The sequence below is a fragment of the Pundamilia nyererei genome, unplaced genomic scaffold, assembly GCF_000239375.1.
Source record: "Pundamilia nyererei isolate P.nyererei 1_Seehausen unplaced genomic scaffold, PunNye1.0 scaffold00078, whole genome shotgun sequence".
Taxonomy (NCBI): domain Eukaryota; kingdom Metazoa; phylum Chordata; class Actinopteri; order Cichliformes; family Cichlidae; genus Pundamilia; species Pundamilia nyererei.
Window position 1 is genome coordinate 1,922,911 of NW_005187479.1, and position 19,202 is coordinate 1,942,112.

Genomic DNA, 19,202 nt, shown 5'->3' on the forward strand with positions numbered 1-19,202 from the left:
AAAGCAATCAAATTTTAAGCTTTGCAGCACCTTTTATGCGCATTTGTTTGATGAGAAAAGATTTTGTCAGCACGTCGTCCTAAAACATAGTCGTAATCTGTTAATGTGCCCTTATGAGATTGGAGCCCTCAGGGTTTAGATATGAAATGGGTGGATGCCTCATTTCGCACGTGGGATGTCTGGGGTGTGGGAACATGCGTAACATTATCCTGTGATAATCTTTTTTTAAAAAGAAAGAAAAAAGTGAAGGGTCCTCAAGTAACAACTTTTCTTTTTTACATAATTTGAAGAGATCAGAATATTACTGTTAATATAGTGAAAGGAAACTATAAAGGTTCCTTTAGGAAAAGGGCACATTTTGTAATTCCTCCTGTGTCCACAGGTTGGCATCAGTGTCACATGAGGCTCGTGCTTGTCCAGACACCGGGACCTAAACAAGGATTTGAAGCTTATCTAACCCTTACAAAGCCAGACAGCTCTAAATCTTCTCAGGATAATCCAGTTCCACATAATTGATCATAATATCAAAACTGGCAGTCTCATCTAATTTTCCATAATTCACAAGTCATTAAAATTGGCACAAAGCAGAAAAGGCAGATGAAAAAAAAAAATACATCAATGTTTTTGATGGATGGACACAGTTTCTAATAGACACACCTAAATGGACAGACAGAAGAAAAATATTTACTCTCCCTGTAATTATACCTGCTGAGTATCAGTACATGAGAGTATTTAGACGTCCACAGGGTTTCAGGTGGGGGTTAGCCGGAGAGAGAGGAAGGCTCGCGTCACTCAGTGTGTGACAGCCAGAATATTTACCCTCCAGAGTAAACAAAACAGGAAAGGGGTGGAGCACAAATGTGTCGTGCCTTTTTGCACAGGGTGATTCTTATTACAAATTACATAACAATCAAACTACAAATTGCATAATAATTTAGCACGTCTGCAATTTAACGACACAAGACACTCGATGCACCTGACCTCGTTGTAGTGAAGCAATGGCATCTCCTCTAGTGGAAAGAAAAGAAAAGCCACTGATTAAACTGACATCATCAGTGTCAAAGGAACGCCAACATTATTTACAGCTAAACAGATCATAGAGCAATGCTCCTGTTCCTGTTTTTAGTTTCATATAGATGCACTGTGCGACTGCATCCATAACAGGAACAGCTGTGATGCATAGACAAGCAAGGATGCGCTTTGTGAACTTTGGAAATTATTGTGTACTCTCACATCATGTACTGTACCACCCGCTATGAGGAAAACATGCATATTTCAGTACATATAATATATTCATAATGCATTTCGCATGCTGTGTGCCACTGTCCATTTTAGAAAGTGGATTCTAATGGACTGCACCATTTAAAGAAATATGTCTGTAATAAAATTTGAACAGGAGTGTAGCAAAAACCAGTCAGACAATAAAAGTTTATCTAAAACACTGTGGACATTTTATTATATTTAAATACATAGTTATTGCAATAATTTCTCTAGGTCAAAGGTTCCTAATTATTTTACATTTCATACAGATACTCTGCAGTGTTTACAGTAGGAAAACTCTGTAAATATATTTGTCTTATTTATATACATATATATATATATATATCATGGTATATTGAAAAAATAAATGAGCGTTACAAAGGAAAGTGTTAAATAAGAGGTGATGGTGACAGAACAGTGAACAACTTTTCCTTGGCCCTGCGGTCCATGTTTTATCTCCATGACGAGTCTCGGGATGTCAGGACTGCAAGACACAAAAATATATGGGGATGATGATCCCTTTGTATTGAGGGAAAGAAAAAAATAACACTTTTCAGCTAAGACACAACACGAGAGATTTGGGTCAATCAAGATATTCACATAACCCTATGAGAAACACAGATAGACCCAAACCCAGTCACTGGGTTCATTCCTGCTCCCACAAGGCTTGAGCACCATGACTGTAGTTTTGCAGTCAGATGAGTATTATTGAACACACGCAGTTTCAAGCTGTGTCTATAACAAGCACTGGGATGCAGTCTGTTTCCAAAGGAGAGAGAATTGATATAACCCCAAAAAGAAAACCGCATCACACAGCAGAAGGTAAAGAGAGTGCACACTTCAACACACGTCACTTTGACCTGTCAGCAAACAGACACATACAAAGATAATATAATGAGATATTACGTGCTAAGACACAATAAATATTGATTTAAGGTGGTTTGCAGGATCACTTATGGATGATAGCTCCCATTGTTTGTTTGATTGATGATTGTTATTGGAATCTACGTATGTGAACTAAGCTGATCCTAAATCTACAGCACACTGAGGTACAGTGCGAATTGTGACAGGTCAAATGTTAAGTGTGACGAAAGCAAAGGAACCAGGCGGATTCATTCCAGTGGAGGAAAAGAAAAGCATCTTAACAAACCCTGGTCCTGTGGCACTACTTTTGAAATGAATCTCTTCTTTTAGCATGGAGTTTGGCAAAAATGGACTTGCGAGAGATACAAGCTCACCAAATACGATTCACTGTCTCCAGAAAGAGAGCAGGAAGATACCATTTCTTTGCAGGCACACAGGGACCAAGGCTTCACATGGGAAGAGAATGGGACAGTGCAATATATTTTGCAGAGCCCTCGTAAAAGGCTCTTGCTCTTTGGTCAAGCATCACCAAAGTACAAGGCATTGTATAGATACATCCCTCTTATAAATAGTATCCATACATAAAAGGCAAACTGAAATTACATTGGTGGCATGTATTTTCATGTCAAGAGTAAAAAAAACAAAACAAAAACAACAAACACAATCAGAATGCCTGCCACAGTAATTCCCAGTGCAATTGCTGTGTTACATGGAAATACTTTGAAAAGCAGCTGTTGATAGTCGATTATTGACTCGAGGGTGGAAAGGCCACTCTGTTATTACAGAGGAGGGGAAAAGGGTTAGCAGCAAATCCCTAAATGCATTAAAGGATAACAAAAGCAGCTACTGTTAGTACAGAAGCATATAGTAAGATGCGGAGAACAAGGAGTAAGGGAAATCGACAGAGTAAACAGACCCACAAAAGTTAAAGCATACAGGAATATGTGACAAATTGGATGGACTTCTAAGAATACTGTAAAAAGCTGAGGACAAGAATCTGCAGAAGACTGAAAATTAGCCATAGAGGTCTTTATGTCTTTAAATGTAGAGCAGAGGAAAGCTGCTGGGAAGCAGCAGGGACAGCCACCATAGGGATGCTTCGACTACCCAACACCATAAACGACAGCTGTAGCCCGAAACCCAATCAAGCTGGGGTAGAAAATATGGCAGGGGTGAGGGGCTCTGGGACCAAGGGATGGACAGAGCAGGGCAGGAGAGGAGCAGGGTTGTGGACTTGAGAAGCAGCGGGGTCTCACACATACACACCCTCAGGGTTGAGGCTGGACACTAGAGGGTTTTGAAGGTTGCGTGGATGTCCCAGGAACTGCTTTGCAGTAGGACGAGGTGGAGATTCAAATTGAATTACACCCTGATCTGAGTTAAAAGAAGAAATATCTTTAGATGACACAAATCAGGTATACCATAACATAATATTAATATTTGAGGGATTGTTTTGTTTCCTTACTTCCATCCCTGTATCCATCCTGTAGAAATTGCTCCAGTTGCTCCTGAAGCTCTGTGCGTGAGTTGGTTTGAACAGGCAGGACACCCGCCTGTTGAATAAACTGCTGCAGGTTACACTGCCTCAGCTCCTTATTCAGTTCCTCCAGCTCATCCTGTTTGTCCTGAAATGGGAAGAATGTGGATCAGTGAGAGAAATCTAAGACAAGTATTTTACCTGTAAAGGAAAGTGGGTGCAGCATATAAAACTATTACACATTTTCAAGTATGGATGCATATTTAAGGATGTTTAGTAGTGGGTATATGTCCCGTCTGCACAATTGCAGGGACAATTTATCACTGCATTTATAAATGAACGTTTTTTGCTTTCACCACAAGGGGGCACTAGACTCTAAAAGTCTCCCTTCCAGTCACTGATTAAGATTACTGCCCATCACGTCACCACTAGACAGTTTCAGTTGCAATGAATAATCAAATCACCACAAGTGCCATGACACTTTTTCTGATTCAGTCAGATTTAAGCAGCCTGATGCAAACATATAAATAGATACTGGCCAAAGCTCATTTGCTTTTTCCCTTTAAATCTGTCTTCAGATGCCTTCAGATTACTGAAAAGCTGGTGTTCAAGAACATTGTGAAGCAGTGGCATCACCTTTAGGCTCGCAGACTGAACTCAGGTGCACACAAACAAGCCAATAAGTGTGTGTCTCTGAGTAATTGATGTTGGACCACAACATTCTGGTGAGGCAGTTCATACCTGCAGGTCTTCCTCCATTAGTCTGATGGCAGGAACACTGTGCTCATCACCACCAACACTTTAAAGACTCGGCTGGCTGCCTCAACCGATCAGCTGACATAGACCCTTTCCATTACTACGAACGGAGGTTTATTATACCCTGTCAGGTTAATATTTCATTTACAGGAAATACTGGTTTCTCATTCCCTCCATACAATTACTGTCTGGGTGGCAAAATGCCTTTGGCGCTACTTTTGGATTATAAGCACTCACAGTGCTGTTGGTTACCTGTTATGACCTGGTGTTTTTATACAGCCATGTACAATCCGCCCCCCAAAAGAAAAAACCTGACACCTCTGTTCCGCAGCAAAATGTTTCATGACAAATGCATCCCCATTAGCATGAGTGACGATATATTTTGATATTTATTGTGGCCTACAGGACAAAGAATGGGACACTCTGGGCTTTCAGTGCATGAGGATTTGAAAAACTGAACTATCACTATCATAGAGGAAACACACGTTTCACTTCAAACTGATGAAGCCACATCTAAGACAACCAAAAGCAAACTGACTTTCTAAACTACAACACGCTGAGGCTGAGAAATAGATCCAATAAAAGAGGCTTTTGTTCTACAAATCAAATCTTTTTAATATTTTTTTTTAATCTATAAACAATACAATATGCATATATAAGCCGACATAATATAAACACAGTCAGTAACCACGTATTTAGAAAGTGCGATACATAAAAGATGATACCTGCTAAACCAGTTAAGCTAGGTTGTAAATAGCTCATGACAATGAAGCACTTTCAGACATGGTAGAATATGAGCATTCAGCAATCATATTACTGCAGTTTCATCAATATGCACGAGGCTTCGTGACATACTGTTTATTGGAGTGTATAACATGAATACTGTTTTGAGTAATACAAAAAAGGGTATGGACTGCACCCCTGAAATGACAACAGAAGGGCTTGTGTGGAGTTACAGCCCTTTTTCTAAAGCACAGACCTCTCTCCTTACCTGCAACAGAGACTCTGCTTTCTCCAGAGCCTTGTCAGTCTCAGATAGCTGTTCCTCTAGCTCTGTCCCATGTCTCTCTCGACTTTGTAACTCTTCCCTTACAGCGTCAAACGACTCCTCAGGTCCTGTGGCTTTCCCTTGTGTCTGGGTTTCCCGCTGGATCTCTTCCTCCAGCTGAGCAGAGCGAACTGAGAATTCATGGAGCCGCCGTCCACAGTCATCTAGCTTTGTATGGAGCTCTCCAAGCTTCCTTCGCATTCCTCGCTCGCTTTCTACCTCGGCTTTTAGCTCCTCCTCCCAGTACTGCTCATGTGCAAGCTCTGCTTGGTTCCTTCGCATTGCTTGCTCCAAAGCGTCCATCTCGTCTTGCAAACGAGCATCAGAAACAGGTGAGGGACATGGAGATGGGTAGGGACGCTCCCAGGTGTGTGACTCCCTCTCTAGGGCTTCTAGCTGGGCCTCAATGGCTCTTAGTCTCTCCTGTTGCTGAAGAACTTTCCTGAATACTTCATCTTTTGAAGGGCCTATAGGTAGTGAGGGAGAAGGGGATGACATATGAGGGGACAGAGGGCTGGATGAAGGAGAGGGGGAGGCTCTTTGTTCTGGAGAGTCCCGTGGAGACCTCTTAAGTTGTTTGGCCTTGGTCTTAGGAGAGGTGGAAGGCCCCAAGTTAAAGGTCAGGGCTTTTTTAGGCTGGCTACGTTTCAAAGGCTCTGGTTCAGGATGCTTAGGCAATGGAAGGGGATTAGGTCTCTCTTGTTTTGAGCCAGGTCCATCACTGCTGCTGGGGCCAGTGCGACGTAGAAAGAACTGAACTTCATTGCCATGTTGGCCCAACTTTGCGAGAGACTCCAGAGGCCTCTCTGTGGCCAGCAGCTGCCTTTCTGTGTCCCTTAGACGCTGAATAAGAACATAACGGCCTGTCTGACCTGTGACAAAGACAGAAAAAATAAAGAGTGACTATAAAAAACCTCCTACCCTAAATATTTCCATACAAAGAAGTAGCACACCAATATTTTTATTCCTAAAAAATGATATACATCAGTCAAATTTTTTGTATTCTTAGTTGCTTCTCTCTTTTATTTTTAATAAAACTGTGGGGTTATGTCCTCGTACCAATTCTAAATAATGAACAAATGACATCAGATGCATTATGACGATGCTGATACGTCTAAATCTCTGCCTCTGTGGACTGGAATAAAAGGCAGCTGCGTAAGAGCCACACAACATGTGAAAAATGTTCAAATAAACTGAAGTTTCCACAAGGACCTTGAAATTAGGACAAACCCTCCCTAATGACTTGGCAAGCAGCTTGCTCATAGAAGGAGGAGAGCGCTAAAACTGGAGTTCTGTTCAATCCTACCGCAGCGTATAGCTCAAATAAAGCCGGAGGATATAGGGACAGAGTGCCGGCTCAAATTCAAACTGACCTGCTGACAATCCAGCAGCGTACTTGATTTGGGTCAGCGGAGAGCAAAAAGGTTAATAAAGAACAGGATGAGGGCAATTCTGCGATGCTTCAGTACACTTGTTTGTGTATGCATAAAAATCTAAATGCCAAGCTTTTATCTAAGCAAGCTTAAAGATAAGCTGGTGTCATGAAATGATGACAACGTTTGAGGTACTTACCAATGGCCTGTGCTAGAGCAATGACCACATCCTGACAGGAAGTCTCCTCGGACAGACCGCAGACAACCCGCACTACTCCATCCACCCACACTTTGAGCTCCATCTGGGACTGATAGGGTAGGGTGAAGGGTAAGAAAGTCTTCAGAGCAGATCAGTTCAGCTTGGCTTTCCTCAGCTTACCACTGCATGGCACTAACTCTGTGAAAAAAAAAATTAAACAGCAGAGAAGAAAGTAAGAGGTGTGCTACTGTAACAAAGTTTCCTCAAAGTAACAAGAATACCCAGCAAACAAAAACGTGAGCTCAATGTGCTTATGTAATCCAACACCAACATATGGGACACAACTTGTTGATAACCTAAACATGATGCATCGAAACGTTGATGTACAGTACATATTGCCCTCACTTACTGTACGTTTTGTAGAAATACCAGTTTATACAACAAACAGCACTGACATCCAAAATCTGCTGTGCTGAGACATGGATCATGGAATTAGAAAAGACTGGCAGCTGATGGGTACAGCATTGTGGCATTTTATTAAGTTCCCAGTGGTTAGTTAAAAGCCCGGCAGTATCGTGTGGACCTGGGAGCATAAATGCCAATCTGTAACCCAATTAAACGCTCTGCTGCCCTCCTTCAAAGCCGTTATGATAGCTTAGTGCCGAGGGGAACAGACAGGGAAAGTGGAGCAACTCAAGTGTGTCTATGTTTTGAAGAGGGTGTTTGGGAGAGTACGAAACATAGCAGGAGAGATGGAACAAATGTGTGTACGTGTGTTCAGTTTGTCGGGCCTCAGCAGGACCACAAGTAGGTTTCATCAGACGTCCACAGTTGATCAGCGGGTAGTCTAAAACACATCCAGGCAGCAGGTTTAACCTAAAGAAATTTCATTATGTGCAGTCCTGCTGTCAGTCTGTACTTTTACAGCTACACTTCAAAACAAGGTAATAAAACACTGTCGTACACATAAAAAGGCCTCAGGCAGAGTTATCTGTAAGGACTTGGCACAGCAAGTGTAGCCTAGGTGGGTAAAAGGCAACTCTTTACCAAACAGTGTGACAGATGGTGTTCTCTTTCTGTCTGTCTCTCTGGTTTTCAATGGGAGGTGTTTAAAACTGAGCCCCAGCATTCACCATGGCCTTCCTTCAATGCTCCACTGACTATTGGGAGCTGCTCTGGAGGAATGCACTGACTTCATCTTCCAGCCGGAAGAATTCCTGTTTTTCTTAACGAAGACCTCGCCCCACCCTTCCTCTGACCTGCCTGGTCCACACTACCATTACTTCTGCGCTGTTTAGATGCCAAACAAGAACTCTGCTCCCCGGCAAATACAAATACAGGCCATTTACCATTTGTTTGGCATCTAAACAGCATCACAGACCCGATGGATGTGGCAACAGCATCCCAGAATGTGGCACCAAAACACATAGCTTAGAGATTGATCACATACAATGAGATCATAGGAAATAAAGCGGGAGATAGTGATGGATGATCACACGAGGTAAAAATTATTTGGATGAAACGTGTATGATGATTTCATCTGGAATGAAACCTGATATGAAAAAGGGAGTGCTTATCAAACTCCAACGCCAGAAATGTCAACGCAAGCAAAGATGTCAACGCTCTTCTTTGAGTGGGCACACGGTGTGCTATGTTGTAATGCACAATCAAGCTTAACAGGTTGACAGAATGTGTAGACAATCGTTTATTTTAGCTCTGAGGCTTTTTATGAACACATACATATGAACTTGAAGAAACATTCATTTTCAAGCATGGGAATGAAAACTAAAGGCTGGAAACCAAACTTTAATTTATAGGAAGGCACCATCATGGATCGGAAACAACCCTGAGAGAAACAGAAACGGAGCTAAAGGAGAGGTTGAGCTCTTGACATTAAGGCTAATTCTGCAACTTCTTCGCAGCACCTCATCTAAAACTTCCTACATTAGACATCCAAGATTTTTATGCACCATAACAATCAGATTACATGAGAATACAAACACAGAAACATCTCCCAGCACAGAATGTCACTCTCCCGTGATATTTAGCTCTTGTACCTCCTGGCTAGTGAAATGTGATAAACTAACAGGAAACAAACGGGCCTGTTAGTCTCAGGTTGCTGTCTATTCTTTTTGTCAAAGGCAGAGCAACACTGACAACCAGACATCCGCCTGACCCAGCTCATTTTCTCAGAACAGCTCTGGAGTCCTGTGTCAGTTCTCGTGGAAAAACAGGAGGAGGAGAACCAAAGGTACCATTAAAAACATGGACTAAAATCACCAAAGATAAAGAGTGGGAATACACTGAAAATATAACACATAAACATGCAAATGCTATGGACAAACACCAGCTGCAGTTTGCTGTGCACATGTTATGAGCCTCTAAACATGCTAGAGCCTGATTTTAGCCTATTACAGATATCAGCTGCCTTATATATTGCCTGACACACATCTTATGTGTGTCTTGTAGAACAGAGTCCAGTTGGCAATAGTTATTCAGGCAGCAAATCCACTGTTTCCAATAATCTCAGGACTGTCTGGCAGCACATGCAGCAGAGTAGCATTCACAGCTGAGCAGATGGTGGTGTGAAGGCAATCACTCAGAGTCATCCTTCATTTATTTTACTTTGTGAGCTTTATTACTTCACTATTATACCTAATAAGGCAGAAAGGACAACAAAAGCTTGTAAATCAGCAGGAATAAAAGACAACGAAAACATAAATAATTAAGCTTAAATGTACTCAACATTCTCCAACGCTTCACTTGGCAAACTATCAAGGTTAATGAATCCGTGTGAGTGACTCATTCTAAATGTAGGAAGTGACTCTCCTGTTGTGTAGTTGCTGCAGCAACAGAAAAGTAAATGTTTTTAGTGTTACCAATCAGTTTTGGCCCCACATGGGAATTAAATTCCAACCGTACACCTTAAACTCACATTGACCCACCCTACCCAATTCTAATGGAAAAAAAAATAATACATCACATACCCAACTTTACTTTACCCATGACAAAAAACAGGTTGCAATTTTCACTGAAACTCTGACCAGTCACAAATCCCCTGAAGAGAAATAAACAGTAATCAATAATCTCTGACTCCAAGCTCAGATAAGAACACACTCGCAAAAGAGCCACTTGAGGAGCTCATCTGGTGAATTTCACAAGGAAAACACATAAGTCATTTTTATATAATGAAAGATAAAGAAAGACAGTGACAGTGCATAAATGAGAAAGCCAACGAATATGTAAGAAAAAATGCTGACAGTTTAAAAAAAGAGAGTGGTAGAGAAAATGTGCCACCCTTATTATCACTCATCCATCTAGCAAACCTGCTTTGTGTCTTTCATCACCCTGTCTATGCCTCCGTTTGTGTCTCTTCAATACAGGTCTCCCATCTGCTTTGTAAATTTGACTAAAAGAAAAAGTGGCTTTTATCACAGCACTGCAAATACACAAGGCTTGATCTGTCTCAAGCTGTGAACTGATGGGAACTTAAAGCCTAGATTATACTTGGTTGCATATATGGACAGCAGGAGACCAGAAGACCGAGTTAGCCACTCCTGTTATACTTCTTTGAAGTCCGCTTGAAATTTGCTGCCTGGACGCATGCGTAGTTGGTGCATTGTAATGTAAATTCTCCACAAACGAGTCCACGCTGTCAATGGACCACCTTAGTCGTGGTCCAATAACGACATTTACGTCACAAGGACCCAAAAAAAAAAACCCTAAAGTTCAAACATTTGAGGCTGCTCAGACAGGAATCAAGTGTTTTGAAAGACACCCAATCTCCAAATCCCCTTTTTTCCTACATACATATAAACACACAAGACATGTAAAGACATAAAAGCTGACACTCAAGCACAATGCACTTGGTTTGATGCAGCTGGGCAGACACACCTTAACCTTCAATTTCCTTTCTAAAGGTCTGAACAAGTCATTTCTGTTAGTCATACACAATATTAGGAAACCTGCGGAAACAAAAGCTTTGCAGAAAAATTCCAAGCAGGGTTAATAATGTACTAGAGCTCCTAAATGCTCGAGGCTACGTGTGGGTGTGTAATATGAATGTGAGTGTGTGTGCAGGGGCAGTACACAACCCTGTGGCATGCACATGCAGTGGTCAAAGGTTGGGAATGCATGCCTGTATATGTTTGGGAGTTCACAAAAAGAAGACAGACCGTGTAGGCTTATCTTTATAAGAATCTGCTCCAGCTGGGAGTAAGGGCAGCAACACGAGTCTGAGGAACAATGGCAGGAGTAAAGGGCAGAGTTTACATCGCATTTGTCAATGGATCGTAGCAACAAATGCATGCAAACATTTATCCCTATCAGTATACGCAGGGGAAATAAGACCCTGTCCCACGCTTTTTTACATGTATATAATAGGATAAATATTGTTGTTAAAGGACAATTAAGAGTACTGGGAGAAGCTAGGCCCTCAGTGCCACTCTGTTCCAGGTTGGCAAAGACAAACACTCAAAGAGACAGCAACACGCTGGCACAGGACAGCCTGGTCTCATCTAAACTGCAGAGAGACTATTGTTGCTCTGGTTCTACACTCAGCAGACAATGCTGTCTCTTTTGTGGCCTCTGGCATCGCTGAGTCGTCTGACACACCAGCTTTTACTGCCATTCTGGAGTGTTACCACAGATAAGCACTGTTACCACCAATAAAATGGAATACAGATATTTTATTTCATTCTGCCTGGCTTCCTTGTTTCGCATTCTTTGTCACACCTCCTCCTATTTCATTTTTCAGTATCTACTACGTCAGCACAGGTTATGTTGCACAGAAAGATGAGAACAAAAAGTTCCATGACACAATCAGTTGAGAACAGCACTAAAATTGTTCACAGTGGCAGAAAAGTGTTCTTTAGCCTCAGCAAATAGAACTGGTTTTACATGTTGAAATCTCAATTGTCTTGCACACTGGCTGCAAAAGAGCTGCAACGGACACAAACTAAAAAATGGAAATGTTCTTAATTTACACATTAAACTGTTCATGTATTCACTGATAAGGCCAATGATAGGTCATATCTGAACAGGAGAACTATGACGGAAAAAGCAACTGAATTTAAAGAGAAAAAAAAATCATTAGTAGTCCCAGTACCCATACATTTAAATCTCTCTTCTTCCACCTGCACATTCTTAACTAAAAGTTGCCTCTGGGATTGAACTGTACTGTACTGGATAAAACATCTGTGCAATCCCGGATCAACTCAGCCTTCAGGCACAATTAGAAGGTATTCAGGGAGTTGCTTTAAATTAATAACGCTAACAAGCCTAGCCTAGCCTCATGTATTTATCAGCAGCGATTGTATCTTTAACAGAGCTCCTTCCAAACCTTACATGATGAAAACATGTAAGAAACGCTTTCTAAATTCTCCAACGGACACCAGCAGCTCCTTTGCATAAGTTATTATCAGCAGGGACCAAGTGCCAGCAGCAGACAGAGGCACACTGAGTATTGTGAGGAAAGTGCTGTACATTTACAAGGGGTGAGGGCTTCTACTGCACAAATTAACACTAAAGTTTCCATGTATACACACCTCTCTAGTGGTCAATAAGTTTGTTTAGGTGCTAGGAAAGCAATTCTAAAAAGGGTCAGTAAGTGACACATGGAAACATTTCTTCTACGTTTGAGAATAAACATTGGTTTCCTCTTGCAAAGTCACATTTAATTTAATGCGAGCATTAGGGTAGCCTTATGTGTAAAATTATGTGTGACACTGATGGTGACACTTCTTCCTCACAGTCCAGGGCCAGGCTCCAGACACGATGTTTGCTGATTAGAGACTGAACAATTGCCTGGGTTTCTACTAGCAAAGCTTCAGTGAAGCTTCAACACACGTGATGAATAATGCAGTTTTTCACAGTACATTATTTTGGTAAATATTTCTCAGAAAAAAGTCCAAGTGCTTGTTACTGACAAGCCCTTTTGAAAATGCCCCCCGTCTGCCTGTGTTTCTACTCCATTGACATGCTAATGACTGAGCGCAAAAGAATCAGAAACAGCATTAATAAGCTTTGGTTGTCATACTTCCATACAGGGATCTGTCACTCCAGCCTTTTAGCCTTCTCCATTATAATGATTACCTAATCCAAGTGTGAAATCTCAGTGAAAGTGGATCAGTGGTTCATTAACACAGGCAGAACCTTTGCAAGGGCAAATATAGGAAACAATATAGTATTAATAGAATCAGAGTAGTTATAAAAAGCTGCTAAAAATGAGCTTCATGAGGGTGATTATACACATTTAAAAAGTTGATCTTGATATAGATTAGTAATGTCATTTGCTTTGCTCTTTTTTAAATGTTAACTCTAAATCAGATGGTGCAACTCACTGCATCCTACATATATCTAAAATAAAATACAAGCTGTCCTTGCGTTAAGCATGCAACTGATGATCAGTGAGAGTTTACAGCTTAAACTCAATTACTTCCACTTGAAGGACACCTTGAAATGGCCGTTCAGAGTCTTGCCATCACCCTTGGCAGTCAATACCCCTGCAGTCACACTGTGTAAAAACAGCACTCACCGTGAATCACCAGCAGCACTCACAGTGACAAATCGTAACCTGCCCTTAACCACAAGGGAGGAAGAGCATATGTAGATGTCATACAAAGAACATTTGTTCAAATTCAGTTCTTGAAATTACAAATTCTCACGCAACACCAGCCTGGAGAGGCTCCAATCCTAACGCGATTATGAATTTGAAAAGCGATGAAAACAAAATGGACCGATGGCCCAAGAAAGTAGGTTTTGCTTTTATTATTCTACTCTGGAAATTTAAAGAACTCGTGGCACACTTTTGGATTTCACTGTAAGCCAATAAACTAGACACCTATAAGCACGTGGCCACAATAGTTTACACAGGCCTGGCCGCAATACAACAATACTGCATTATTCACCGCACTGTGATGAATACTTACTCATACCTGATTTGGCAGTCGCCATTCACTTGTTTGCTTCAAGCCTGGAAGCCGAGCGGAGGTGAATACATTACAGGGGACATATTTGTTTGCGCTGACTCATGGATCTGCCCATAGAGCCAGCAGCTAATGGTGAGAATGATAATAAAGTCCTTTTCACATAGCCAATGAGAGGTCAAGCAAAGCTGGCCTCCACTGAGAGCTCAGCTCAGGATGACTGGTTTGGTTGCCTGCAAGCTGAGCCCTGCAAGCACAGGAGTTTATATTGTTGGGTGAGCCATAGAAGAAGACTTTCTGACTGCTGATGGATACCCATATGTAATTATATACTCCCAACCTGACTCAGCAGTGCTTGCCAGGGAAGGAGGATATCACTGTTCCCAGCCAAACTCATATAAAACACATAGTAGTGGCAGACCCACTTATATAGGATGCGCAATAAGTACATGGTCATATATAGCCTACGAACAGACACGCAGAAGAAGATATTCAGTTAGCAGATAGACTAAATAATACGTTACATGAGAATAAGTATAGACACCAGGGAGCCTGACTCAAAAATGATTATGCTTGAACCCACTAATTTAACAAATGCAATTTACACAGTACATAAGTGGAAAATTTGTAGTCTTGAATTTTCCAGCACATGTTATTTATGTGCCCATGTGCCCATGCATGTGCCATTGAGGAGGAAAGCTATCCTCCAGTGTCACAAGTTTGACGCTAAACTCATTAGTAATTTAAAGGTCGCTTCCATGTCTGCTCATATCAATTATTTACTCTTGTTTTTTTGTTTTCTCGTTTTTTTTCCTAGATCTTAAAGCAAAATCAGAATAAGGCCTCGAATGCAAAAGAGCAAAACAATGATTAGGGTTGACAACATGCAATCTTTATAACTAAGTATTGAGCCCCGTCTAATTACTTTTTATCATTTGATATGATTAACTGTATTTAAAGTACATGGAATTAGTAACTCCTTTGACTTTAGAGCCTCCGAACTGAGAGAGGTGGTGTTTTGTTCATCACACTCTACTAAGTCCATGCAATCCATGATGCAACATACACTCGTCAGTCCTTATATAAGCTGAAGGGAGTTACCATTAGTTGCTCAAGTTTGAAGAAAAAAATAAAATTTTTTATCTATCTATCTATTAGGGGTGGGGGAAAAATCGATACCGTGTAGTATCGTGATATTTTGTTTGCTAATAATGTATCGATACAGGTACAGCAGAAATCGATATTTTGTTACAAAAAAAGTTTTTGTGCTCTGACTTCAGAGCATGTTGATCCTTTTTCTGAGCAAGAATCCTGACATTCCTTCACTGTCCAAATGTGTTTAACTTTTTTTGGCAGCAATAAACATGACAGTTACTTATTTTAATTTAAGACATGTTTTATTTTAATTAAGTTTAAAACTTTTTTATTTAATGTAAAATTATATTTTGTTTTAATTTACTTTCAAATTCTTCAGTTGCTGAATGGGCTACATAGTTTTCATAAATTGCATAGTTCAGAATAGCTATAATTGTACCAGATGGTTGCATTCAGTTAAGTTGGACTAGTATGTAATACAAACCGTTCCGTTTGTCAACAATAAAACTGAAATGAGAGAAAGCCTGAGTGCGAGACTTTGATATTAGATAAAATGAATATTGATAAAGTTTACCTTTATTTACAGAATCTGAATATCGCAGATATTTAAAAAAAACAACAACAAAAAAACGCAATAATATCATATCGTGCGTTAAGTATTGTGATAATATCGTATCGTGGGATGTATGGTGATTCCCACCTCTACTATCTATATATCTATATCTCTATATATCTATATATCTATATCTGTGTTGCAGCAACAAAAATAGCACAAAAGAAATCTCAAAGCATCAGATCATCATTATCAACACACCCGTCCATCACAGGTCTGTTTGCCTGTTAGGTGAGGCAGTTATTACTTAAGGATACAGCAGGTGCTCATTCTTGCACAGGGATGAACTATTACAACAAAAAAAACACACAACTCCAGCACATACATCTCTCTGTGTGAAGCATGTTTTCACAGATCAAAGTGAGGAATTCCACTTGTCTCTTTTCACAGGCCGTGAACATTACATGGGCAGTTCACATGTGACTACTATAGCTAATGCAGTCCATTCACTGCTGGTTTTGATTAGACTCGACTTTGAAACTGAAAGCCGGGTCCCGACCGTGACAATCATTGAAAGACAGCCAGAAAGTTTGAGAAGCAGCCACCAGCTGTACAAATTAACATGTTATTCCATCGCTAAGGACCTTCAGCTATGCAAAACACTCATCCTCACACCTTTACAGTATTTACCTAGGGAGTTTCAACATGCCTGGCCTTTAGCTAGGAATACAGCACAGCCATAGAGTGAGAGCAACCAAGAGTGTGCGTGTGCGTGGCTGTGTGTAAGTAAAACTAAAGGTAGAATATTGCAGCAGGACCTTGTTAAGTCTTGCTACAAAGATAAGATCTGCAGGAAAGGAGATTCATTCCACAAAGACGCTATTTGTGTGCGCTAAGATAAAGGCTCCTAAGGGTTTAAACAGGTAAACACTTTGGTATTTACAATGCGTCACAGAACTGCGATGTCACATGTGTGTGGTCTAAATGTTACATGAGTCAAACAAAACACCAGTCAGAGAGTGGAGCAAATAAACATTAAAAGATAAAAAAGATCCAGAGTAACTTAGGGAGTACATTCAAGATATATATATTTAACTATTTAAATAAAATAAATAAATAAAAAACAAGCTACATTAAAAATGTGTGCTTATTTTTACAGGATAAGTCAAACTCTAAGTACAGAGAAGATCAAACAATACAATTGAAATTGATACGAGCTTTCAGACCTGTTTCTTATACGCAGTGCTCTTAATAGTATAATTTTGAGTTTTATACTCAACTGCACAGAAAGTGAACGATGAAATACCTGTGTTGCAAGCAGATCATAAGGTTCAGATGATTTATAGTTTGATGGGAAGGTGGTGTCACGCATGACTTTCTCTCCCCATCATTACTTTGAGAGGAGTAACGACGATGCCCGAGCAGTGCAGCAGACGGATGTGTGCATCAGAAAAAAGTAGGAGGGCAGGGTGCCGATTTCCAGCATCCTTGGAGCACCTTTGGGACTAAGATCTTCCACATGATCACCACGGTGATCTTTGGTATGGATACACAAGTATATACACAAACTGACAAGGATCCTGTGGCTGAGTATACTTGTGAGAGATATGTTAGCTACCCTTTTGGAATAACAAGGACAACAAGGACAAGATGGAACAATGACGAGGTGTTTCTTAATGAAGGAATATTAAAAGTAGCAAGCATAAAGATGGAAATACCAAATGTGAGATATATCAAAATAAAACTTACAAAAAATATATATCTTATAAATAACACTTATGACATGCTCCACTTTTAAGGGTTTTACCCAGATAAGATATCCAGGAAACTCAGTAAAGTTAAGTCTTGGAGCAGGGCCCAGGTATGACGGTAATCTGATGCTGAAAATATGTCTGTATCTTTCCTATATCTGCTTATCTCTCTGGATGAAATAAAGGACCAGTTTTGGTGTCACAGGGTTAAAGGAAGTGCAGTAAAGTAAACTGTACAGGTGATGAAGACTCAACTCCCTAGGGTTGCATGAAACGTACTGATACCGCTTACAGCAAGGGTAGGCAACTCCAGGGCTCAAGTGTTGGTGTCCTGCAGGTTTTAGATTTCTTCTTGATCCAACACAGCTGATTCAAATGGCTAAATTACCTCCCCAACATTTCTTGAAGTTCTCCAGAGGCCTGGGAATGAACTAACCACTTGATTCAGGTGTGTTGACACAGGGAGAGATCTAAAACCTGCAGGACACTGGCCCTCGAGGCCTAGAGTTGCCTACCTCTGGCTTACAGGATCATTAGACTCTTGTAACTTTGTTTACTTAGAACCTGTTTTTGTACTTCAATCAAAATGAAGTAGCAATATCATGTATAGGCTGTAATGTTGTCATGTTTGGTGTATTTATAAGAGGATGTATAAGCGAATCTCTCAGACCAAAAGTTTCCAGAGAATTTTTGTTTTACCTACATCTACCCATGAGCAATGGTGGTTTGTTTTGCATGTTTTATGCTTGATCTACCATATCAACATTCAATGACAGGTCTACCGTCAAGCCTCTCAGCATGACGGGCAAATCTGTCAGATCCACCTGCCTCTCTCCTGTCCTATATGATGATTTACTATCTCTGCTCCCAGAAGCAGATATTTTTTTCGCTTTCTTGTTGGAGTCTTGACCCCCCTCGTGGACCTTTCCAGGTCCCCCGGCTGAGGCACCGTGTTATTTACTGCCCAGAGAGCTCTGTGTGCAGAGAATCGGTATAGCATGGCTGGTTCAGCAAGGGAGCAACTTGCTGCTTGCTCGCTCACTCTCACACATATTCACAGATTCACACAAACACAAACGGTCACATGACCATCCTAGCGGGAATAAGATGTTTACCGCAGTATAATGACTACACATTGAGTGTCTGTCCATGCGTCTCAAGCCTACAAACAGACACAGATTGTTCATTACCTCAGCAACAGTAACCTGCCACTGGTGTCAAATAGCGACAGGAAATACGACGCTATTGGTTTGACAATGTCACAAGAAGTTTATCCTGATAAGACATGAAAACATTGACTCAGATGAACTTTATAGCCAGCTGGGCTTACTTGGGAACATATCCTAAGGTGGACCAAGTCTGCGTGGTTCTGAGAGTAGATGGCTTTAGATAACCTCTGACCTGAACATGTTAGATGAATGAAGGGAGATTGTGGCTATTTGTGTCACTCGGTGACCTCGAATTATTTCAACAGCTTCCCCTGAAAGGGATAACTGAGGACAAAAGTAAGCACAATTCAGAAAAGTTGGCATAAAAAACAAAAAAGCCTCACTGCCTCAGGGAAATGCCTCTCCAACTTCAAGGATCAAAAGACTTCAACACTTGTTTATAATCAGTCCACAAATTTCTGTACAGCTTTACAACTCACACATAAAAAGTAAAAAGCCAGGTGCTCTTGAAAAGAGAGGTTTCTAAAAAATCTCAAAACAGAGCCACAGTGAAATTCCTTTTTTAAATCCTCCCTTCCTCTCAGTAATTATAACCTCTCTGCTGAAACTACAGGTCTGCTGTGTTTGTCTTTGCCTCTTCAGATAAAACAGGCGAAGAAAAGGCCTGTGTGTGTGTGTGTGTGTGTGTGTGTGTGTGTGTGTGTGTGTGTGTGTGTGTGTGTGTGTGTGTG

General features: G+C 40.8%; 1 protein-coding gene across 2 annotated transcripts in view; it reads right to left on the reverse strand.

Annotated features, from left to right (window-relative positions):
* Positions 1 to 1,594: 1,594 nt before the first annotated feature.
* rassf7a (Ras association domain family member 7a) overlaps positions 1,595 to 19,202 on the reverse strand; it is a 37,320-nt gene continuing 19,712 nt past the window's right edge. For both annotated transcript variants that reach the window (XM_005737679.1, XM_005737678.1), the window contains exons 2-6: positions 6,978 to 7,175; positions 5,349 to 6,277; positions 3,590 to 3,749; positions 3,391 to 3,498; positions 1,595 to 1,744 (exon numbers count right to left, since the gene is read on the reverse strand). In XM_005737679.1, the coding sequence (XP_005737736.1) occupies positions 1,713 to 1,744; positions 3,391 to 3,498; positions 3,590 to 3,749; positions 5,349 to 6,277; positions 6,978 to 7,080 (1,332 nt within the window). In that variant the 5' untranslated portion in view covers positions 7,081 to 7,175 and the 3' untranslated portion in view covers positions 1,595 to 1,712. The remainder of the gene's footprint in view (positions 1,745 to 3,390; positions 3,499 to 3,589; positions 3,750 to 5,348; positions 6,278 to 6,977; positions 7,176 to 19,202) is intronic.